The 25,449-nt window shown below is 46.9% G+C and overlaps 1 protein-coding gene across 1 annotated transcript in view; it reads right to left on the bottom strand.

Moving 5' to 3' along the window:
* The window catches only part of LOC141735546 (mitochondrial nicotinamide adenine dinucleotide transporter SLC25A51-like), a 33,052-nt gene extending 21,541 nt beyond the window's left edge, over positions 1 to 11,511 (bottom strand). Inside the window, exon 1 of the mRNA XM_074568520.1 lies at positions 11,241 to 11,511. Within this exon, the coding sequence (XP_074424621.1) occupies positions 11,241 to 11,321 (81 nt within the window). The 5' untranslated portion in view covers positions 11,322 to 11,511. The remainder of the gene's footprint in view (positions 1 to 11,240) is intronic.
* Between the last annotated feature and the right edge of the window lie 13,938 nt (positions 11,512 to 25,449).

Genomic DNA, 25,449 nt, shown 5'->3' with positions numbered 1-25,449 from the left:
ATGACTAGAAGGCATGCATTTCAACTATGTGGTGGTGCATGCCTAGTCATGAGAGACACCCATTTTGGCCACACAACATATGCTTCCAATTGTGTAATAAGTTGTTTAGGTAGCCAGTCTCTGCAGTCTTTATAAAGGTCTCAAACCATTTTCCAGTGCAGAGTTTAGGGATTCAGGAAATGCTAGATTAATTCTTCTGGAGAGTCAGATATAGTCAGTGGGTCACAAATTAGCCATAAACAGCAGGCATTCAGTTCAATTGTCTTTCAGTAAGCCTCAGGAAAGGGAACAGCCTAGTACTGTAACTGAACAAATCACTAAAAGTAAAAACAAAACACACAAATTGCTTGGCTACAAATATTTTATAACTATAGAAATTTTCAGAGTTAGGGAAATGTTAAGGGCAAGATATGAAGAAAGACTATAAAATCCTGAATGGAGAAGAAAACTGTTCTCTGCCCCCTAAGACTAGGGGCTATGGAACAAAACTAGCAGGTTCAGAACAAAAGGAAGTACTTCTTCACAATGTGTAGTTAAGCTACGAAATTTCTTACTGCAGCCAAGTTCCTGTGGGTTCAAATGCATCTACATATATTTATGGAAGAAAAATCTGCTGAGGACTATTAACTACTCAGACACTACCTCTCCCTTGGGTAGTCACTAACACTGAAATTACTGGAGGATTCATTCCATGTATTTGTTGTTATGGCTTTTAGTTTTACAATTCACTTTGATATCTCCTGAAAGAATTTTAGGACACATTTTTTTCAAATGTCAGAATGAAGACAGGGATAGGGAGCAGAATGAAGCCCCTGTAATCCAAAGGGAAACGGTGAGGGACCTGCTTCAGCACCTGGAGGTGCACAAATCTATGGGGATTTGGATGGGATCCACCCAAGGGTATTGAAAGAGCTGGCGGAGGTGCTCGCCAGGCCACTTGGTATCATTTATGAGCAGTCCTGGACAACCGGGGAGGTCCCAGCTGACTGGAGGTTAGCAAATGTGACACCCATCCACAAGAAGGGCCGGAAGGAGGATCCGGGGAACTACAGGCCAGTCAGTCTGACCTCGGTGCCTGGGAAGGTCATGGAACAGATCCTCCTCAGTGCCATTACACGGCACATGCAGGAGAACAGGGTGATCAGGCCCAGTCAGCATGGGTTTGTGAAGGGCAGGTCATGCCTATCAAACCTAATATCCTTCTATGATAAGGTGACCCACTTAGTGGATGAGGGAAAAGCTGTGGATGTTATCTACTTGGATTTTTGCAAAGCTTTTGACACTGTTTCCCACAGCATTCTCCTGGAGAAACTGGCTGCTCATGGCCTGGACAGGTGTACTCTTCGCTGGGTAAAAAACTGGCTGGATGGCTGTGCCCAGAGAGTGGTGGTGAATGGAGTTCAATCCAGTTGGTGGCCAGTCACAAGTGGTGTCCCCCAGGGCTCGGTGCTGGGGCCGGTTCTCTTTAATATCTTTATCAATGATCTGGATGAAGGGATTGAATGCACCCTCAGTAAGTTCGCAGATGACACTAAACTGGGCGGGCGTGTTGATCTGCTTGAGGGTAGGTTGGCTCTGCAGAGGGATCTGGACAGGCTGGACCGATGGGCTGAGACCAATGGTATGAGGTTCAACAAGGCCAAATGCCGGGTCCTGCACTTGGGTCACAACAACCCCATGCAGTGCTGCAGGCTTGGGGCAGAGTGGCTCGAAAGCAGCCTGGCAGAAAAGGAGTTGGGAGTGTTGGTTGACAGCCGGCTGAATATGAGCCAGCAGTGTGCCCAGGGGGCCAAGAAGGCCAACAGCATCCTAGCCTGTATCAGGAATAGTGTGGTGAGCGGGACTAGGGAAGTGATCATCCCCCTGTACTCGGCACTGGTGAGGCCCCACCTCGAGTACTACGTTCAGTTTTGGGCCCCTTGCTACAAGAGGGACGTTGAGGTGTTGGAGCGTGTCCAGAGAAGGGCTACAAAGCTGGTGAGGGGTCTGGAGGACAAACCTTATGAAGAACGACTGAGGGAGCTGGGGGTGTTTAGCCTGGAGAAGAGGAGGCTGAGGGGAGACCTTATCACCCTCTACAACTACCTGAAAGGAGGTTGCAGAGAGATGGGGGCTGACCTCTTCTCCCTGGTGACAAGTGATAGGACAAGGGGAAACGGGTTCAAGTTACGTCAGGGGAGGTTTAGATTGGATATTAGGAAACATTTTTTCACTGAAAGGGTTATTAAACATTGGAATAGGCTGCCCAGGGAGGTGGTGGATTCACCATCCCTGGAGGTGTTTAAAAAAAGGGTAGATGGGGCACTTAGGGACATGGTTTAGAAGTGGCTTTTGTCAGGGTAGGTTAAAGGTTGGACTTGATGATCTTAAAGGTCCCTTCCAACCTCAACAATTCTATGATTCTATGATTCTATGATTTATTCTCAAGAATAAGAGGATCAGCATTTTTTCTCTTAATATTTTGATTATAAACTTGAAAGAACCATTAATAGAGGGTGTGCTTAATAAATGTTTGAACTATTAACACCATTTACTATGGGTGAGCAAGCATCCCTACTATAGAGGAAGAAATAAAGTATGATTTTCCGAAACTAATATTTTTTATTTATATAGATTATAAATAAAAGCTGCAAAGAGTAAATGGAAGTGTTTTGATTTCCTAGGAGAACAAGATGGAATTTCAACACCTGTTCATCCATCTCCCTTCAGTTATTAACTTCTGAGTCTCTTGGCCAGTTCCAACCAAATTCGGGATTAAGGTTAAGTAGATACTGAATTCCTAGGTTTGTTGAAGTTGATAGCTGGGTACAGAAGGAGGCAAATTTATAACTACCTTCTCAGAGTCTTAACTCAAACCCTTATCCTCTTACAAAAGGCGGGGGGGGGGGAGGAAATAGTCAGTTTGCATACATGTAGCTAAGAGAACTAGCCACTCTACATGTTTCCACCCGCCCAACAAGACATTGTCCCATTTAAAAAAGCACACGTGGAGTTAAAACACAGCAAGATCAAAACCTTTTGTTACTTGTTAAACAAAATCATCACTATCAAGTTATGTGAAATATAGTTCTGAACTGCGATTCAACACTTTATTACTGTGCCCAGTAATAAAGCATTAAAAATAGTTTACATGACAGTGTAATTCAACAAAAAACCAGCAAACAATATCTAAATAAGCCTCCAAATTATTCCCTCTCCCAAAAACTTGCTTAAAGTTCAATGTAACTTATCTCTTTCATTGTTTTTATAATGTAAAAACAATATAGTATGTTTCAAATATTCCATTAAGTAGAATAAAAGAAAAAATAGCATACTAATATACTTAGTCTAAAAATAATCAGATTTGTTCTTCTCCTTACTAGATGAATTTAACACAATTTACTATATGCACTTTAACATCCCCTCCCCAACAGCAACAATTTATATTTAGATGTATTTGACATTGTATTGGGTTTACATGGCAAGGTTTTGGTAGTGGAGGGGGGATGAAGGGGTGGCTTCTGTGAGATGACGCCAGAAGCTGCCCCCACATTGGACAGAGACCCGTCGCTGGCCAAAGCTGAGCCAATCAGCAATGTTGGTAGCGCCTCTGTGATAACATATTTAAGAAAGGGTAAAAAAATACTGCTGTGCAACAACAGCGAGGAGAAAGGAGTGAGAATATATGAGAGAAACAACCCTGCAGACACCAAGGTCAACGAAGGAGGGGGAGGAGGTCCTCCAGGTGCTGGAGCAGAGATTCCCCTGCAGCTCATGGTGAAGACCATGGTGAGGCAGGCTGTCCCCCTGCAGCCCATGGATGTCCACGGTGGAGCAGATAGCCACCCAGCAGCTCGTGGAGGACCCCACGCTGGAGCAGGTGGATGTGTCCTGAAGGAAGCTGTGACCCCGTGGGAAGCCCACGCTGGAGCAGTCTGCTCCTGAAGGACTGCACCCCATGGAAAGGACCCATGCTGGAGCAGTTTGTGAAGAACTGCAGCGTGTGGGAGGGACCCACATTGGAGAAGGCTGTGGCTTGGAAGCCAGGTATGCATGTGTCTCTAAGGGTGAGGCACCTGGAGGAATTGGAATCAACCAACTTAAAAAAGGAACAATACAATATTTTTCAAAACTTGACTACAGATGGTTCCTAACTATCTGCATTAACCTCTAAGTCTGACACTTTTCAAGACATAGCTATGCATATAAGTAAGAAATTCTTCAATCTTGGTAGCTCATCATAATAGAGGAACCCTTAATACTTCTTACAGATACTGGTGAAGGCCTGTCAAGTAAGACCTATTAGTTGCACTATAGTATTTTGCACAAGTAGCCAACACACTGAAGAATCATTATAATTATTTTGGTGGTAAAACAAAAAGTTGGGCCAAGTAAAAGCAGAAGTGGATGAGTGGCTTGCTAATGCCAAAATGGTTGCTGTGGGAAAGTAATGGAAAATTGGTGAGGAGGATTATAAACATGCTCAAGTGACTCACACCTGGGGTGCTGGAAAACACGGACATCACACTAATTGTTGTTCAGTCTTATGCGCTTGCAAGTAGAACATCTGCACTTAGATAACGTAAGTCTGTGATGGGCTCAGGGACACCTTATCTAACATGCTTGATATTCCTGCCCTGCTGTTGAAGAAGATCAAAGCACTGTGGAAAAACTACGCCTGCTTGAACCCTTGAAATACAGGCGAGAACAGCAAGTCTGGGCTCTCACTCTCTCACTAACAAGGACTCCCTCGCTAACAAGGACTCTCTCGATCCACGGTGCCTGAGTCCCCTGCTTGCGTGCCTCTGCCCAGGTACTGCTTTGGAGAACCCCCGGTCCGCGAGGTATCGAGACTAAATTTGTTCTTTGCCTTTCATCCATGGTTTTGTGGTTGTCCTGCCTGTGTCAGCTCACACAGTTGCTTAGTTATTGTTTACTTTGAACTAAAATATGGTACAACTGTGTACTAGTTTGAGGTAAAACAGAACCAATTTTCTGTTTTATAATTTTAGTTTTTAGCTGGGCCTCTTCGAACTGACTAAAGTCTGAAATTAACAGCATATTGTTCAGACACTGTTCACTCTCAGAGTGATAAGCCAGTTTGTGCCAAGGAATGGTAGGCACAGAGGCTCTTGCTTAGACTTATTGCTATAACATCCAAGGTCAGCTCACTTCGCTGTTTGCCCCGTTAGAGGGTCGGAAGCGGAGCAGCGCAGAGGGGTCCCACCTGCAGGGAGGAGCGGACAGGACAGGTGACCCAAAACTGACCAACAGGGCATTCCATCCCATCTGCCCCATGCTCAGTATAAAAGCTGAGGGAGCAAAGGGTCAGCTCTCTTCCTTCAATGGCTGACGTCCGAGGAGGACCCTGTTTGTTTGTCTGCTTTTGATCCCGATCCGAGCATTCCTGACTCCAGATGCGGAATCCAGCTCCTGTCTGTCGCTGATTCCAGTCTGGGACATTCCCTGTGCCTGCTGGTGATGCATCATCCTGTGTTTGTATATATTGTATACTTTTTTTTTATTATTTGTATTATTCTATTATTATTTACTATTTTCTTATTTATTATTATTTTCATTAAAGTAGTTTAGTTCTTTTTCTAAACTCGTAAATCTCCTTATCTCTTCCTCTCCTCTCTTTGGAGGGGGGGGAGGGCCATCTGTCGTTCTGATTGGCCAATCCAGCCAAAACCATGACAAACTGAAATAAAAATTAAAAAAAAAAAGAAAGAAAAACTATTTGAACTACTTAACAAAAGACACTAAAATTTGAAGTGAACTCCCCCCAGTAACTCTGCATATCCATCTGGGGGAAAATAAATGGCAATATTATGTAATAATCTTTAACCTGTTTCTTCACAGATGGCTCCCCATACAACTAATAGTTACCATGAGCCGACAGGTTTATGATATTCGACTGCTGCCTTCATTATATGATTTAATCAGAAGTTAAATATCATAAAGGAAATTAATTTGGTTACCCAGTTTGTTTTTATTTTCCAGTAAGTGATTCCATCCCAGATACAGCTATATCTTTGCTTACATTGGTCTCAATTTCTGAAGACAACCCTTACAACTAACAGGAACTGAACAAGATCAAAGCAGAGGACAATAAGTGAGATTGTGGCAGGAGTTTGTTACAGACAGTGTGAGGAAGCAGACAAAGCCTTCTTTAAGCAACATGAGGAACTCCACAGATCATAGATCAAGGGCAACAGGAGCTTCTACTACCACTTTAATAGTAAAAGACTGAACAAGGAGAAGGTGGGCCTATTGCTGAACGAGGTGGGTGATCTAGCGACAGTGGACGTAGATGAGGCTGAGGTACTCAATGCCTTCTTGGCCTCAGTCTTCACCAACAAAGTCTCCCAGGCCTCTGTGCTTAGAGACAGGGTTCAAGTAAAACTACCAACAGTGGATGAGGATTGAATCAGAGATTACTTCAGAGAACTTAATCTGTACAAATCCATGGGACCAGATGGGCTGCATCCAAGGGTGCTGAGAGAACTGGCTGGTTTCATAGTGAGGCCGTTCTCTTATCAGCTTTGAAAAGTCATGAAGATCAGGGGAATTCCCTGATGACTAGAGAAGAACAAATGTTGCGTTCACCTTTTGAAAAAAAAAAAAGGCAAAAGTTCAAATTCCCAGGGAATTTCTGATCCCGGGAAAATCACAAAGTCCTCTTGGAACATGTTTTTGGGCACATGAAGGAGGAGGTGATTGGGAACAGTCAGCATGCATTTACCAAGGGGCGGCTATCATGCCTGACCAACCTAATTGCCTTCTGTGATAAAATGGCAAGATTTGTGGATGAAGGGAGAGCACTGGACGTCATTTACCTTGACTTTAGCAGGGTTTTCAATACTGTATCCCACAATATTCTTGTATCCAAGTTGGGATATTATAGTCTGGATGGGCAGACAACTACATGGGTTTAAAAACTAGTTGCGTGGCTGAGCTCAGAGTGGTGGTTACTGGGTTGTACTCTACTGGGATGCCTGTGACAAGTGTGGTACTGCAGGGGTCTATCCTGAGACCTGTCCTGTTTAAAATCTCTATCAAACACCTGGAGGAGGTGATGCATCTTCCTCTTGTCAAGTTTGCAGGAGCTAGGAGGATGAAGTAAATACACACAAGGGCAGGACTGCCATTCAGAGAGACCTAGACAGGATGGAGGAATGGGCTGACAGGAGTTTAATTTAATTCAACAAGGACAAATAGGGCCAATTAAGGGCCGATAAAGCTGATATCGCTGTGGGAGTCTGCTATAGACCTCCCGACCAAAGCAGTGAGGCAGATGAAGCTTTCTATAAGCAGCTGGGGGAAATCTCGCAGTCACTTGCCATTGTTCTTGTGGGGGACTTCAACCTCCCGGATATCTGCTGGGAATACAACACAGCAGAGAGGGAACAATCCAGGAGGTTCCTGGAATGTGTGGAAGATACCAGCTGTGTGAGGAAGTTAAGTGAGCCGACCAGGGAAGGTGCCCTCCTGGACCTGCCTCTTGTGAACAGGGAAGAACTTGTGGGGGAAGTAAAGGTTGGTGGCCGTCTAGGGCACAGTGATCATGAGATGACTGAGTTTTTGATTCTTGGGGAAACAAGGAGAGGGGTTAGTAAAACTGCCACCTTAGACTTCCGGAGGGCAAACTTTGACCTGTTCAGAAGACTGCTTGACAAAGTCCCTTGGGAGGCTGCCCTGAAGGATATAGGAGCCCAGGAAGGCTGGACATACTTCAAGAGAGAAGAAGTCTTAAAGGCACAGGAGGAGGCTGTCCCCGTGTGCCGAAAAACAAGTAGGCGGGGAAGGAGACCGGCCTGGCTAAATAGGGACCTTTGGCTGGACCTCCAGAACAAAAGGAGAGTCTATGACCTCTGGAAGAGGGGGCAGGTCTCTCATGAAGACTATAAGGATATAGCGAAGCTATGCAGGGAGAAAATTAGGAGGGCCAAAGCGCAGCTAGAGCTCAACCTGGCTACAGCTGTTAAGGATAACAAAAAATGTTTCCATAAATTCATTAACAACAAAAGGAGGATTAGGGAAAATCTCCCTCCCTTACTGGATGCAGAGGGAAACATAGTCACAAAGGATGAGGAAAAGGCTGAGGTGCTCAACGCCTACTTTGCCTCAGTCTCTAGCAGTGGAACGAGCTGTTCCCTGGGCACCCAGCCGCGTGAGCTAGGAGACAGGGAGGGGAAGCTGAACGAGGTCATCACAATGAAAGAGGAAGTGATCAGCGACCTGCTACACCGCTTGGATGCACACAAGTCTATGGGACCGGATGGGTTACATCCAAGAGTGCTGAAAGAGTTGGCAGACGTGCTCGCCAAGCCACTTTCCATGATCTACCTGAAGTCATGGCTAACTGGGGAGGTCCCAAAGGCCTGGAGGGTAGCAAATGTAGCACCCATCTACAAAAAAGGCAGAAAGGAGGATGCGGGAAACTATAGGCCTGTCAGTCTGACCTCGGGAGCAGGGAAGGTCATGGAGCAGATCATCTTGAGTGCCATTACGAGTCATACAATGGACAAGCAGGGGATCAGGCCTGGTCAGCATGGGTTCAGGAAAGGCAGGTCCTGCCTGACGAACCTGATCTCCTTCTATGACAAGATGACCCGATTATTGGATGAGGGAAAGGCTGTGGATGTTATCTACCTAGACTTTCGAAAAGCATTTGACACTGTCCCCCATAGAATTCTCATGGGAAAACTGGCGGCTCATGGCCTGGATGAGCATACGATCTGCTGGATCAAGCACTGGCTGGATGGGCGGTCCCAAAGAGTGGTGGCCAATGGAGTTAAATCCAGCTGGCAGCCGGTCACAAGGGGTGTCCCTCAGGGCTCGGTGTTGGGACCATTTCTGTTTAACATCTTTATTGATGACCTTGAGAAGGACATAGAGTGTATCATCAGCAAGTCTGCAGATGACACGAAGCTAAGCGGGAGTGTTGATCTGCATGAGGATAGGGAGGCTCTACAGAGAGACTTGGATAGATTGGACCGATGGGCCAATGCTAACGGGATGAGCTTCCGCAAGGCCAAGTGCCGGCTCCTGCACTTGGGCCACAACAACCCCATGCATCGCTACAGGCTTGGGGAAGTGTGGCTGGAGAGCTGCCCGGCAGAAAAGGACCTGGGGGTTCTAATTGACAAGCGGCTGAGCATGAGCCAGCAGTGTGCCCAGGTGGCCAAGAGGGCCAATGGCCTCCTGGCTTGTATTAGAAATAGTGTGACCAGCAGAAGGAGGGAGGTGATTGTCCCCCTGTACTCAGCACTGGTGAGGCCACACCTTGAGTATTGCGTCCAGTTCTGGGCACCTCAATACGAGAGAGATCTCGAGGTGCTGGAGCGAGCGCAGAGGAGGGCAACGAAGCTGGTGAAGGGCCTGCAGAATAAATCTTATGAGGAGCGATGGAAGGAGCTGGGACTGTTTAGTTTGAGGAAGAGGAGGCTGAGGGGAGACCTCATCACTCTCTACAACTACTTGAAAGGACACTGTAGAGAGGCTGGTGCTGGTCTCTTCTCACAGGTAATTAGCGATAGAACAAGAGGGAATGGGTTCAAGCTGCAGCAGGGTAGGTTTAGACTGGACATTAGGAAAAAATTCTTCCCAGAAAGAGTGGTCAGACACTGGAATAGGCTGCCCAGGGAGGTGGTGGAGTCACCATCCCTGGATGTGTTTGAGAGTCGTTTAGATGTGGTGTTAAGGGATATGGTGTAAGGGAGACCTTTGTAGAGTGGGGTTGATGGTTGGACTCGATGATCCCAAGGGTCTTTTCCAACTTAAATGATTCTATGATTCTATGAAATGCCAAGTCCTGCACCTAGGGAAAAAGAACCCCTGGCATCAATACCATCTGGGGACTGTCTGGGGAGCAACTCTGCTGAAAAGGACCTGAGGATCTTGGAAAACAGCAAGCTGAATACGAGCCAGAACTGTGCCCTGGCAGCAAAGGTGGTTAGCAGTATCCTGGGCTATATTACCAGGAGCGTAGCTAGTAGACTGAGGGAAGTGATTATCCTCCTTTACCTGGTGCTCATTAGATCACATCTAGAATGCTGTGTCAAATTTTGGGCACCCCAATACAAGAAAGTAATTGATAAAGTGGATCAAATTCAGCAGAGGGCCACCAAGATGTCAGGGGGCTGGAGGACTTGCACTATGAGGAGAGGCTGAGGGAACTGTGCTTGTTCAGCCTGGAGCAAGGAAGGCTGCAGGGGCAACTAATAGCAGCCCCCCAATACCTATGAGGAGGCTATCAAGAAGACAGAGCCAGGCTCTTCACAGTGTTGCATAGTGGGAAGATGACACAATGGGCACAAATTGAAAAAAGCAAGGTTCACGCTGGCTACAAGGAAACTGTTTTTCACCATTAGGACAGTCAAGCAGTGGAACAGGGGCCCTGAGAAGTTGTGCAGTCTCCAGTCTTGGAGGTTTTCAAACCCTGACTAGAGAAAACCCTGAGCAAGCTGGTCTGAATTCAGTGTTGACCCTGTTTTAAGCAGGAGGTTGGACTAGAGACCTCCAGAAGTCCCTTCCGACCTGAATGGTTCTCTTTTTTTTTTCTTCTAGCCTGAGAAGAGATTTTCTGTAAATTGGAACTGCCAAAAGAAAAGACACCTAAACACAGTGTTGAGTTTGGAAGGCAGCCATTGCATTCTCTTGTTTAGCCTTTTCCCGGTGCCTGCATCAGGAACAATGCGGGGATTTAGCAAAGCAACCTGAGTGCGTTTGTGTCCTGAGCAGGATCAGGCTTTCAAGCTCTGCTGCGTAGACTGCCACCAGCTCCTCGGCAGCAGGTACTGCAGTGGATGAGAGAAAGCGACCAAGGGATCAGCAGCTAGGATTCTAAGCGGCTTGCAGAAGACTGCCACGTGCTGTTGTTATTCTCCCTATTCCTGTCCAGTCCTCGCCTACTCCGCGGCACGGCGGAACGTCTCTCCTGCGGTTCCCACTGAGGAGCGTGTCCCAAGACGCCACTCCCAGTCTGGAGCGCGAGGACGAATTGATGCAGCCCGGCTACCGTACACCACCACTCCCCTGCCGCTTCCGGGTACTCCCCGCCCCCCTCCGCGCCGCTGTGACAGTCTAGGACGCTCATGCTCCAGAGGCAGCAGCGGTCCAGCCCGGCGCGACCTTCACCACCGGCGGGAATCCTTATGAGACAGGAATGAGGGACGAGAGAGGAAGGCCGCACAGGGTGGCCCCGCCACAGTGGAGAGAGATACGAGCAGCAGCACACCCTCTCCCCAGTGACTCACCTGTTGCGTTTTCCATGCCACCTGAAAACACAATTTGGAGATAAAAGCTGCCACTGACGCCGACCAAATTGGACGCTGCATCCACCGCCTCACATTCTCAATGGCGTAGGAAGTGCAGCACAGAAACCCAACTCACATCAACTACACGTGACCAAGAGAAAGAGCAGCTGGGAGGAGTAAGCCCCACCCCATCTCCCCTTTCCTCAGCTAATCACGGAGCTGCCTGGGTATGGCCTCCCTCCAGAAGGGCTTTGTGGGTGTCATGATCCTCCTCATGCTTGGTGAGCTGTGCTTGTGGAAGGATAAAATACGCTGCGCAACAGCAGCGGGGAGAGAGAGGAGTGAGAAAATGTGAGAGAAACAACCCTGCAGACACCAAGGTCAGTGAAGAAGAAGCGGGAGGAGGTGCTCCAGGCACCGGAGCAGAGATTCCTTGCAGCCCATGGAGGTCCACAGTGGAGCAGATATCCACCCTGCAGCCCGTGGAGGACCCACGCCAGAGCAGGTGGATGTGTCCTGAAGGAAGCTGTGACCCTGTGGGAGATCCCATGCTGGAGCAAGCTCCTGGCAGGAACTGCAGCCTGTGGAGAGGAGCCCACGCAGGAACAGGTTTTCTGTCCCGTGGGGGATCCATGCTGGAGCAGTCCATTCCTGAAGGACTGCACCCCATGGAAAGGACCTGTGCTGGAGTAGTTCTTGAAGAACTGCAGCCCGTGGGAAGGACCCACATTGGAGAAATTTGTGAAGGACTGTATCCCGTGGAAGGGACTCCACGCTGGAGCAGGGGAAGAGTGTGAGGATTAAGGAGCCACAGAGATGAAACGTTATGAACTGACTGCAACCCCCATTCCCCATCACCCTGTGCTGCTTGGGGGGGAAGGGGTAGAAGAGTTGGGAGTGAAGCTGAGCCTGGGAAGAAGGGGGGGTGGGGGGAAGGCATTTTTAGATTTGTTCTTATTTCTCATAATCCTGTTCTATTACAATTAATTGACAGTAAATTAAATTAATTTCCCCAAGTCGAGTCTGTTTTGCCCGTGATGGTAATTGGCAAGTAATCTCCCTGTCCTTATCTCTCTCTCTTCTCCAGGCTGAACAGGCCAAGTTCTCTCAGCCTCTCCTTGGATGTCATATTCTCCAGCCCCCGACTAGACTTGTTCTAGTGTGTCGCTATCCTTTTATTGGGAAGCCCAAAACTGGACACAGTGCCACAGATGCAGGACTTTGGATCTGCTCGTATTGAGCTTCATGAGGTTCTGGTCATCCATTTCTCCAGCCTGTCCAGGTCCCTCTGAATGGCAGCCCTGACCTCCCCCCAACTCCTCCTGGTTAAAACCTCTCTGGTATGGAGGACCATGGCTGAAATGTAAATATAGAATCATAGAATAGTCCAACCCTGCTAAAATGAGCAAGGACATCTTCAACTGCATCAGGTTGCTCAGAGCCCCATCCAACCTGGCCTTGAATGTTTCCAGGGATGGGGCATCTACCATCTCTCTGGGCAATCTGTTCCAGTGTTTAACCACTCTCGTAAAAAAATTCGTCCTTCTATCTAGTCTAAATCTACCCTCTTTTAGTTTAAAACCATTACCCCTTGTCCTATCGCAACAGACACCACTAAAAAGTCTGTCCCCATCTTTCCTATAAGCCCCCTTTAAGTACTGAAAGGCTGCAATAAGGTTTCCCCAGAGCCTTCTCTTCTCCAGGCTGAACAACCCCAAGTGTCTCAGCTTTTCCTCATAGGGGAGGTGTTCCAGCCCTCTGATCATCTTTGTGACCCTCCTCTGGACCCGTTCCAACAGGTCCATGTCTTTCTTGTACTGGTGGCCCCAGAGCTGGATGCAGTACTCCAGGTGGGGTCTCGCCAGAGCGGAGTAGAGAGGCAGAATCACCTCCCTTGATCTGCTGGCCGCGCTTCTGATGCAGCCCAGGACACAGTTTCTGGGCTGTAAGTGCACATTGTTGGCTCATGTCCAGCTTTTCACCCACCAGTACCCCCAAGTCCTTTTCCGCAGGGCTGCTCTCTATCACATCATCCCCCAGCCTGTATTGATACCAGGGATTGAGCCGACCCATGTGCAGGACCCAGCACTTGGTCTTGTTGAACCTCATGAGATTCATATGGGCCCACTTCTCAAGCTTGTCCAGGTCCCTCTGGATGGCATCCCTTCCCTCAGGCATGTCAACCGCACCACTCAGCTTGGTGTCGTTGGCAAGCTTGCTGAGGGTGCACTCGATCCCACTGTCTATGTCATTGATGAAGATGTTGAACAGCACCGGTCCCAATACAGATCCCTGAGGGTACCTCAGCCTTCTCCTCGTCCCTTGTTACCAGTTTGCCAGTCTTGCTCATCAGGAGGCCATCGTGCAGCAGGGAAACTATGATGTGGTTGCCATCACGGAAACGTGGTGGGAAGACACACACAAGTGGAGTGCTGTAATTGATGGCTACCAGCTTTTCAGAAGAGATAGGCAAGGGAAGAGAGGTGGTGGGGTGGCCCTCTATGTTAGGGGCGGTTTTGAATGTCTAGAACTCAACAGTGTGAATGACAGTGTTGAGTGTGTATGGATAAAAATCGAGGGGAAGGCCAACAAGGCAGATATCGTGATGGGAGTTTGTTATAGACCCCCTAATCAGGATGTAGAAACCGATGAAGTATTCTATAAGCGGCTGGCAGAGGTCTCGCGATCATCTGCCCTTGTTCTTGTGGGGGATTTCAACTTCCCGGATGTCCGCTGGGAATACTACACAGCAGAGAGGGAACAGTCCCGGAGGTTCCTGGAGTGTGTGGAAGACAACTTCCTAACACAGCTGGTGAAGGAGCCTACTAGGGGAGGTGCCCTACTGGACCTACTGTTTGTTAACAGAGAAGGTCTTGTGGGGGATGTAAAGGTTGGAGGTCGTCTTGGGCAGAGTGATCATGAAATGATAGAGTTTTCAATTCTTGGTGAAGGGAGGCGGGGAGCCAGCAAAACTGCCACCTTGGATTTCCGAAGGGCAGACTTTAGCCTGTTTAGGAGCATGGTTGAGAGTGTCCCTTGGGAGGCAGCTTTGAAGAGCAAAGGTGCCCAGGAAGGCTGGTCATACTTCAAGCAGGTGCTCTTAGAAGCACGGGAGAAGGCCATCCCCACGTCCCGAAAGACGAGCCGACGGGGAAGAAGGCCAGCCTGGCTAAATAGAGAGCTTTGGCTGGACCTCAGGAAAAAAAGGAAGGCTTACATTCTCTGGAAAAGGGGCTCAGCAACTTATGAGGATTATCAAGATATAACAAAGCTATGCAGGGGGAAGATTAGAAGGGCCAAAGCTCAATCAGAACTCAGCTTGGCCACTGCAGTTAAAGACAACAAGAAGAGATTTTTCCAGTATATCAACAGAAAAAGGAAAACTAGGGAAAATATAGGTCCACTGATGAATGAGACGGGTGCCCTAGTGGTGGAAGACACAGAGAAGGCAGAGCTACTGAATGCCTTCTTTTCTTCGGTCTTCACTGATAAAGCCGTCCCTCACGAATCCCATACCCTGGAGGCAAGGGGGAAGGTCTGGAGAGAGGAAGATTTTCCCTTAGTTGAGGAGGACCGGGTCAGAGACCACTTGGCCAAGCTGGACATTCATAAATCCATGGGCCCTGACGGGATGCACCCGCGAGTGCTGAGAGAGCTGGCAGATGTTATCGCTAGACCACTCTCCATCGTCTTTGCAAGGTCATGGGGAACAGGAGAGGTGCCTGAGGACTGGAGGAAGGCTGACATCACTCCAATCTTCAAAAAAGGCAAGAAGGAGGACCCAGGAAACTACAGGCCGGTTAGTCTCACCTCCGTCCCTGGGAAGGTAATGGAGCGACTCATTCTGGATGTCGTCTCCAAACACGTAGAGGAACAGGAAGTTATTGGAAGTGGTCAGCATGGATTTACCAAGGGCAAATCATGCCTGACCAATCTGATAGCTTTCTATGATGTTATAACGGGTTGGCTGGATGAGGGGAGAGCCATAGATGTCATCTACCTTGACCTTAGCAAGGCTTTTGACACTGTCCCCCATAACATCCTCATTAGGAAGCTGAGGAAGTATGGGCTAGACGAGGTGACAGTGAGGTGGATCGAGAGCTGGCTGAGTGACAGAACTCAGAGGGTTGTGATCAGCGGCACAGAGTCCAGTTGGAGGCCTGTAACGAGTGGTGTCCCTCAGGGGTCAATACTTGGACCAATTTTGTTCAATATATTCATTAATGACCTAGATGAGGGGACAGAGTGTATCCTCAGCAAGTTTGCTGATGATACCAAGCTGGGAGGGGTGGCCGACACTCCAGAGGGCCGTGCTGCCATCCAGCGTGACCTGGACAGGCTGGAGAGCTGGGCAGAGAAGAACCTAATGAGGTTCAACAAAAGCAAGTGCAAGGTCCTGCACCTGGGAAGGAAGAATGCCAAGCACCAGTATAGGTTAGGGGCGGACATGCTGGGAAGCAGCTCTGAGGAGAAGGACCTGGGGGTCCTGGTAGACAGCAAATTATCCATGAGCCAACAGTGTGCCCTTGTCGCCAAGAAGGCCAATGGCATCCTGGGCTGCATAGGGAAGACTGTGGCCAGTAGGTCGAGGGAGGTCATTCTCCCCCTCTACTCTGCACTGGTGAGGCCACAACTGGAGTACTGTGTCCAGTTTTGGGCTCCCCAGTTCAAGAGGGACAGGGAACTACTGGAGCGAGTCCAGTGTAGGGCAACCAAGATGATTATGGGACTGGAGCACCTCCCTTATGAGGAAAGGCTGAAAGAGCTGGGACTCTTTAGCCTGGAGAAGAGAAGGTTGAGGGGGGACCTGATTAATGTTTACAAGTATCTAAAGGGTGGGTTTAAGGAGGACGGAGCCAGGCTCTTTTCAATGGTTCCCAGCGACAGGACAAGGGGCAATGGGCACAAGCTAGAACATAGGAAGTTCCGTTCAAATACACGGAAAAACTTCTTTACGGTGAGGGTGACAGAGCACTGGAACAGGCTGCCCAGGGAGGTTGTGGAGTCCCCTTCTCTGGAGATTTTCAAGACCTGCCTGGACGCAGCCCTGAGGGATGTGCTTTAGGCATTCCTGCTCTAGCAGGGGAGTTGGACTAGATGATCTCTAGAGGTCCCTTCCAACTCTGAAGATTCCGTGATTCCGTGATTCCTGGTTTCAGTTCAGTTTTTACCAGAGTCACATTCTTTGCTCATCCAGGTATCTTCAATGCCCACATCAGAGGTATGACTGCATTCAATATTTCCTCTGGAATATGCATTTCTTCGTTGGGATCCTTTTTGGTTAACAGACATATCTGGGCTTTCCAGGCAGCTTCTGGAGGAATATGTAACTGAACAGAGTCTTCAGAAAAGGTTAGTTGTGCATTCAGTTTGCAAAGTAAATCCCATCCAAGCAAGGGGAGGGGGCATTCTGGCATATAGAGGAACTCATGAACTAATTTACTATCTCCAATTGAACATTCCATAGGCTGTAAAAATGGCCTTAAAGTCTTTTTCCCTGTTGCACCAACAACGCTTATCTTAGTTTTACTCAAGGGTCCCTTACAGCTAGTTACAACAGAGTATGTGGCTCTGCTGTCAATGAAAAAATCTATTATTTCATTCCCCAGCTTAACTGGAACCAGAGGATCGGCTGGGAAAACTTCAATAAATTCCTCCAGTTCCCTTCAGTCCAATCCAATCTCTGCCATGACCCCCATCACTTGTCTGATCTTTCTTTCCTGACTGCTCAAAAGGCGCGGACACTCTCTCTTCCAATGTCCCTCTTGCCTACAATATGCACACTGATTTGGTCCCAGGGGAATGGCACAATGATTTCCATTACAATTCTCACAGTTCCTTCCTCGGCCCTGAGATCCACTCTGCATATTTCCTCTACATCTCCCTGCTTCTTGTCCTCCGGTCAAGGCAGCCAGCAAAGAAGCCTGCAGCCTTGCTTGTCCTTGCTTCTCCTTCTCTTCTACTTCATCCTGATTATTATGCACCTTATACGCACTTGACAATAGCTGTGAGATTGTCATGCCATCTGTGCCCTCCACCTTCTGCAATTTCTTTCTTATATCTGTTGCCGCTTGGCCAATAAACAGCATGTTAAACAACTTTAAATTACTAGCATCCTCTGGATCCAGATCTGTTCGTTTCTGAGCTGCTTCACACAATCTCTCATAAAAAGCTGCCGATGTTTCCTTATCTCCCTGCTTTACCTCATACAGCTTAGACTAATTTTTGCATTTCTCAACTCCATGCTGAATCCCGTATAAAATTAACTTCTGATATTCCTTTACCCTTTGTAATCCTCCGCTTGTATTCAGATCCCACCCCGGGTCCTCTTTTGGGAGATAACTATCGACAGCAGGCACTCCCCCATGCAGTTCGGTCAGTCCCTCTCTAGCCTTTTCCAAAACCGTTCTCTTTTCCTCAGAGTTAAGCAAATATTCCAGAAGAACCTGTCCATCTCCCCAATTAGGATTATGAGTCATCATTAGAGTTTTAACTGTACTATGCATTTTCTCTGAGTTACTTTGGTAAGGTCCAACCGCCTGTTTCCAGTTCAATAAATCAGAAGTAGTAAAAGGTACATGCATGTATACTGGTGTTCCTTCAGGCCCTACAGCCTGTCTGAGGGGAGCTTGAATTATGGGTCTCTGTCCCCTTGTTCTTCCAGCTATGGGGCTTGTAATTTTGTCTCCCTCATCATTTAAACTGTCAGATTTTGGTCGGCCCAGGGGAGCTACCAACAGCTGGATATCCTCATCCGTATCTTCCAATTCAGCTTCTTTCAATTTATGACTGGTATAACAAGCATTTTCCCTTTTACTCTCTTTCTTACTTAACTCATATATTCCAATTTGATGTTTAGAATCCACCAGACCACATTTTATCCGAGCATCCCAATAATTTCTTAAAGCAAAGAACATATTCACATAAGGTATTTCATCCCATTTTTCAGTTCTCAGACAAAACAACATCAATTGCAATATAGTATTGTGTTGGAGTGGGAGACGGACCCGGAGTAACGATGGAGTCTCAATATGAGTATGATCGTTCTCCCTTTATTCAAGTTTTCACAGAGTATATAGAGACAGGCAATAAGAGCACGCGCTAGCGGCAGCTATATGATTGGTTTACAACCTATGTTTATGTGATTAAGGCAATTATTTCATTGGTACACGTCCTGTGTCCACCCCTTGCTATGTAGCACAACTAACTTTCTCTATTCACAGATGTGGTTTCTCTTATCTTGTTTACCGCCTTGTTACTTCTGCTCCTTGAAGAATTTCAAGGAGAGTTCACGGTCACATTCGGGCCTGTAGTTAAACAGGCTTCTCCTCAAGGCTCATGTGAAAGGCTGGATTGTTCATCGCAATCAGGTCATGTCCCTTCTCACTCAGCCATTCCTCCACAGTATTGTATTTTAAAGATCCATTTTCAGGCCAATTTTCACCCTCTTCCAATTTATATTGTGGCCACCATTGATTACAATATCATATTAACATATTTTTAGTCATGGGATCCCCTCCAAATTTATTCCAATTTTTCAGGATGCATCCTAGAGGAGAGCAAGGGGGTGTCTCATGGGAAGCAGCAGCGCCCATTTCAGTACCGAAAAAGATTACACAATGTCTCTACACACACTAAAATGAGGGACGTCTCCCATCGTTTATCAAATTTAAGCTCCTGGTGCGGGACTCTCCCACCTAGTGTTGAGAGCTGACCGAACCGAACCCAATGTGTACATGAATCGAAACAATTTAAATGAGGGACGTTTCCCTTCATTTTTAAAACAATGTGTAGAGGCAAACTTCAAACAAAACAGATATTACTTAAGCGCCGCAATGTTAAGAGCAATTTTTACCAAGTGGTACCTGCTACCCAAGAGATTTCACCCCTATACCCCTTTCCTCGTATTTGCTTTTCAGTAGCATTGCACCATTGTGTCGCTTACTGCCCGACTGCAGGAGAGGAGCCCATGGAATCCCTGATGAAAAGGTCGGTGTGCGCTGGAATCCAGTCGGGTCGCTGCTCCTTGTCGGGTACAGCAAGACGATCTGGGCAAGGTTGTCAGCACAGTCCCACCTGGGGTGCCAGAAACTGTTGTCCCAAAGCGGGGTTGTTTACCCGGTGTGCAGATGCCAATATACACACAGAGTAGAGGTATTATCTATTTACTTCATTTCTGCAGAGATGGGTGCTAGGTGGTAATCCACAAAGCTAGCACACTGGCCTATGAGCTCCTCAGAATATTTATATGGTTCAAAACACAGAAATACACAAACTTAATTAAAATTAGTGGTTAGTACCTTATCTTAACAATTTCTATTGATTAGTACAGTCTCTCACTTTCATTTAAAGTTACAAGGTCCTTTAACTGATGTGCACATGCTCCAGTACCGTGGGAGGGTAGTCCAATTCAGTCTCCAATTGAGTCAGTGGTCGCGATCTCCCACTGCCACCCATACCTTTCTCCCAGTGTTATGGTTTGAGAAACCCCATAACAATTTATTGTTGTTTAGACAATTATTCTATCACCCAATGACCCCTCCCCACCCAGAAAGGGGAATTGGGGAAAGCAAGGAAACACAAGGGTTGAAATATAAATAGATTTAATAGAATAAAACTAAATAATTAACAATAATACTAAAGAACCAGTATTAATCCCGATACTAATATAAGATACGCAAGAATTATACTCAGCCAATTATACCAGCAGGAAGCTGTGCACTCTCAACAGCAGACAACAAATGTCAGACACTGCGAGCGCAACGGCTTTGGGAAGAAGGGAAGGCCTCAAGGGACTGGCACCATGGCAAGAAGTTCTTTGGACTGCCGCCATCAAGGGAGAGAGAGACTATGCAGCAAACTTTCTAATTTATATTGAATGTGACGTTCATGGTATGAAATAATCCTGTTGGCCAGCCCGGGTCAAGTGCCCGGGCCTTGCTCCTCCTCATCCCTGCACTTGGCAAGGCTTGAAAACACTGAGACCTTGAATCCCACAGAGCCTAGCTGGCTATAAAGTAAATATTTTCACGAATTCAGACACTAGAGTCTTCCAAAAGTGGAGTTTTCCCAAGCCTTAGAAGAGAAGTTAGTCATCGTAAGTGAAGATCAGGTTCGTGACCATCTGATGAACCTGAAAGCGTACAAGTCCTTAGGACCCGATGGGATACGCCCATGGATACTGAGGGAACTGGCCAATGGGGTTGCTAAACCGCTCTCTATTATATTCCAAAAGTCATAGCAGTCTGGTGAGGTCCCCACTGACTGGAAAAGGGGAAGCATAATCCCCATTTTCAAAAAGGGAAAGGAGGAGGAACCAGGGAACTATAGGCCAGTCAGTCTCACCTCCGTGCCTGGTAAGATTATGGAGCAGATCCTCCTGGAGGCACTGCTGAGGCAGAAGAATAACGAAGAGGTGATTGGGTACAATCAACACGGCTTCACCAAGGGCAAGTCGTGCCTGACAAACCTGGTGGCCTTCTATGAGAAGGTCACAACATCAGTAGACAAGGGGAGAGCAAATGACATCATTTACCTGGACCTGAGCAAAGCCTTTGACACTGTCCTGCATGACATCCTGGTCTCCAAGCTGATAAAATATGGGTTTGATGGACGGACAATTCAGTGGATAAAGAACTGGCCTGATGGCCGCACCCAAAGAGTGGCTGTCAATGGGTCCATGTCCAAGTGGAGGCCAGTGACAAGTGGAGTCCCTCAAGGATCAGTACTGGGACCGGTCTTGTTTAACATCTTCGTCAGCGACATGGACAGTGGCATAGAGTGCACCCTCGGCAAGTTTGCCAACGACACCAAGCTGTGTGGGGTGGCTGACATGCTGGAGGGAAGGGATGCCATCCAGAGGGACCTTGACAGGCTGGAGAGGTGGGCCCATGCCAACCTCATGAAGTTCAACAAGACCAAGTGCAAGGTCCTCCATCTGGGTTGGGGCAATCCCAAGCACCGATATAGGCTGGGCAGTGACTGGCTTGACTGGCTTGAGAGCAGCCCTGAAGAAAAGGACTTGGGGGTGCTGGTGGACGAGAGGCTCAACATGAGCCGTCAGTGTGCACCAGCGGCCCAGAAAGACAATCGTATCCTGGGCTGCATCAGGAGAAGCGTGGCCAGCAGGTCGAGGGAGGTGATTCTCCCCCTCTACTCCACTCTCGTGAGACCCCACCTGGAGTACTGCATCCAATTCTGGAGCCCCTACTACAAGAGAGATATGGACATGCTGGAACGTGTCCAGAGAAGGGCCACGAGGATGATCAGAGGGCTGGAGCACCTCTCCTATGAGGACAGACTCAGAGAGTTGGGGTTGTTCAGTCTGGAGAACAGAAGGCTCCGAGGAGACCTTATAGTGGCCTACCAGTGTCTTAAGGGGGCCTACAAGAAAGCTGGGGAGGGACTTTTTAGGATGTCGGGTAATGGTAGGACTAGAGGGAATGGATTAAAACTAGAGATGGGTCGATTCAGACTGGACGTTAGGAAGCAGTTCTTCACCATGAGGGTGGTGAGACACTGGAACAGGTTGCCCAGAGAGGTGGTGGAGGCCCCATCCCTGGAAGTTTTTAAGGCCAGGCTGGATGGGGCTCTGAGCAACCTGCTCTAGTGGGAGATGTCCCTGCCCATGGCAGGGGGGGTTGGAACTAGATGATCTTTAAGGTGCCTTCCAACCCTAGCAATTCTATGATTCTATGATTCTATAATGTGTCACCGGCCTACAACCTGCCACTGCAGGAAGTGCGGGTTTGGACCTGGCCACTTCCGAACCAACCATAATAACAGATACTAGTGTACAGCTTTTGCCTACGGGGGACTATGGGATGTTGCCAAGAAATAGTGCAGCTCTTTTAATTGGCCGTTCTTCTACAATTTGCACAGGATTATTTGTACTGCCTGGTGTTATAGACTCAGATTATAAAGGGGAAATAAAAATCATGGCCTGGACTCCAAAACCTCCTTGCATTATACCTCAAGGGGAAAAAATCGCTCAATTGATACCATTTCCCGTTTTAACAACATCCAGTAATGGGACACCTCAAATTAACATTCGCTGAACAACAATTGACACAACATGGTTTGCAGATTGCAGAAGAAAAAATTCAAACCACGTCACCTTGGAAGTATTTAGGCTGGAAGCTGCTTGAAACACATATACAGCCTCAACCTTTACACATTGCTCATTCAGTTGTCACCTTAAACGACCTTCAAAATTTATTGGGAACAATTAATTGGGTTCGTCCTTAGCTAGGAATTACTACCAGAGTTGTCTCCATTGTTTAATATATTGAAAGGAGATCCAGATTTAGCTTCTCCACGTTCGTTAACCTCAACAGCTCAGAAGGCATTACAGCACGTTGCAGATAAGATACAATCTACTACCGCTGCAAGACGCATTGAACACCTTCCTATCAGACTGTTTGTGATATATCAAGAATTTCAACCTTACGCCCTGATAGGACAGTGGGATGATGCACTCGCAAAGAGCCTGACTGCGTTAGAGTGGGTATTTTTGCCACATACCTTTTCAAAAACAGTAACTATGATGACTGAAATGTTACTGCGATTGTTTTTCCGGGGTCGTTTGTGCTGTCAGCAGCTTTCTGGAATGGATCCAAGCCACATGCACATCCCTGTCAAAAAGGACGACCTTGACCTTTGGTTATCACAAAGCCTTAACCTACAAATTGCCTTAGTAGATTATATCGGGCAAATAAATTATTCTTTGCCCTGGCACAGACTATTACAGTCACTTTCACAAATTCCTTTACAGCCACGCATCCTGCTAGCACCAAAGCCTCTTGCTGGCACCCGTATGGTGTCTGTAGATGGCTCAGGGAAAACAGGAAAAGCAGTTGTAGCCTGGAAGACCTCTGAAGGACAATGGGATTCGGTTGTAAATCCAGTTGAAGCAACTCGCCGCTACTGTAAGGGCTTTTGACTTATTTCAACAGGAACTGTTAAATGTAGTGGCAGACTCTCAATATGTTACTGGCATTGTTCAAAGACTTGAAGGAGCATTTATAAAACAACTAGAGAACCAATTGTTATTTAAGCTATTACTGCAATTAATGTTGCTTTTATGAAAAAGACAGTTTCCTTATTTTATTGTCCACGTACACTCTCATAGCTGTTTACCTGGTCCTTTAACTGAGGGAAACACAGTTGCAGATTATCACACTCTGTCGGTAACAACTCCGAACATTATGCAGCAAGCTAAAACGTCGCATGATTTTTTTCATCAAAATGCGAAGGCATTGAGGAAGCAATTTTCTTTAACACAACAAGAAGCACATGATATTGTGCGAACTCGTGCCGATTGTCAGCAGCTGGCTCCTCTGCCATCATTTGCGGGGGTTAACCCGCGAGGGCTTACACCTGATGAACTTTGGCAATCCGATGTTACGTGCATTATGGAATTTGGACATGTTTCAGTTGATTTGTTTTCTCACTTTGTTGTAGCTACTGCTCGTACAGGAGAGAAGGCTCGTGATGTTATTCGACATTGGTTGCAATGCATTGCAGTCATGGGAGTACCGAAAACTATAAAAACTGATAACGGACCAGCTTACGTGTCCGCTAAAGTACAGGCCTTTTTACAGACATGGGGTATTAAACATGTCACCGATATTCCCCATTCCCCGACTGGGCAAGCAATTGTGGAGCGTATGCATCATACTTTAAAAACCACGCTTGCTAAACAAAAAAGGGGGAATCCCGTAGGTATGACACCTCAAGAGCGATTGTATAAAGCAACTCATGTTTTAAATTTTCTAAACATGTCGTCTTTGTCATCCACAGCAGTAGAGCGACATTTCAGAAGGACTGTTGAATGGCCTGAACAACCGAAGGTGTATTATAAGCACCTTGAATCGGGGCGCATGGAAGGACCAGTCCCCCTGATAACATGGGGTCGAGGGTATGCTTGTGTGTCTTTGTCCTCAGGTTCCTACTGGATTCCTGCAAAATTCGTTAAGCCGGCTCATCAGCCGAGTCCAGTACGGGAAAAGGAAGGCCTGGAACCAGTCGAGCCAATCAACGAGTAAAGCAGGCGTACCTAAGGATGGGTATTTTTATTAATCTTTCAGTTTTTAATGCTTATCTCTTTTCTGTCTCATGTAGATTCTTTTGTATATTTGGTTATATACTGAGGGCTGGCGAATGGGATTTGTATTTGGAAACAGAAGTCTTCATAAGCTAACCATAGATAATACTACAACAAATAGAAGTTGTGAGCAAGAAGATTCTGTAATGATTTGTACTTCTCATGATTTTTGCAATAGTATCTGCAATTGTTATTTTAACTTCAGCTTTTGTAGCCGTTGTTGTGCTTACTGAATCTGTCCAAAGTGCTAAGGTTGTAGGAGAAACTTTATCTAATGTAACTGAAGAATTAGTTATGTTTAGTATGCTGTTTGCCATGTTTAATAAGCATTATATGATCAGTTGTAGATGCCGCTTTGCATCGTACCCTTGTACGAGTTGTAGAATATGTTGCTGTAAAAACTATGTGTGTATCCATGAGAACCCGACCTTCACAGAAGAAGATAACCAGAAGGGATTACAACAATGTAGTCACGTATCAGACAGCCGCTGTTAGCAAAGCTGGATCATGAGTCTGGTGAGACTCGCTGCATATGCTGGCCACGCATGTAGCAACTCTGGCCTGTACTTCTCCACTCAATCCGATGCGTGGTATAAGGGGATTGTCTCGGACTGGAGAGGGAGAGAGAGACATGAGCGCACTTTGAAGATACAGGGGACGCCCTGAAGGCTGTGACTGCCTCCCCCTCCCATAGGTATGACACTGATACGCAAGAACACATAGATGAAGAAATATTAACCAAATTACAAGCCTTAGAAGCAGCAGTAATATGGATAGGGGATCGGCAAAATGCATTAAAAACATGTCTCTCTCTGTGTTGTGATTGGGAGTACAACTCTCAAAGACTTTGTGTTACATCTCTCCCCTGGAATACGTCGCTACATGGCTGAGAAATGGTTAAACATCATCTCCAAGGTGCTTTTGACATGTCGTTGCAACAAAATACTCGTCCTTTACATGATCAACTAAAAATTCAAATATTAAAGATTCAAGACTTAATGAACCACAATGCATTTGAAACATTGCAAAAGGATTTCTCGTAGGTAAATCCAAAAAATTGATTTTCTGAGCTAAATTTAAGAAGCTTGGTATTTATTGCCTTAG

Source organism: Larus michahellis, chromosome W (genome assembly GCF_964199755.1).
Source record: "Larus michahellis chromosome W, bLarMic1.1, whole genome shotgun sequence".
NCBI lineage: Eukaryota > Metazoa > Chordata > Aves > Charadriiformes > Laridae > Larus > Larus michahellis.
Note: the sequence above shows the minus strand (reverse complement) of the source record. Positions and strands in the feature narration are given on the sequence as shown.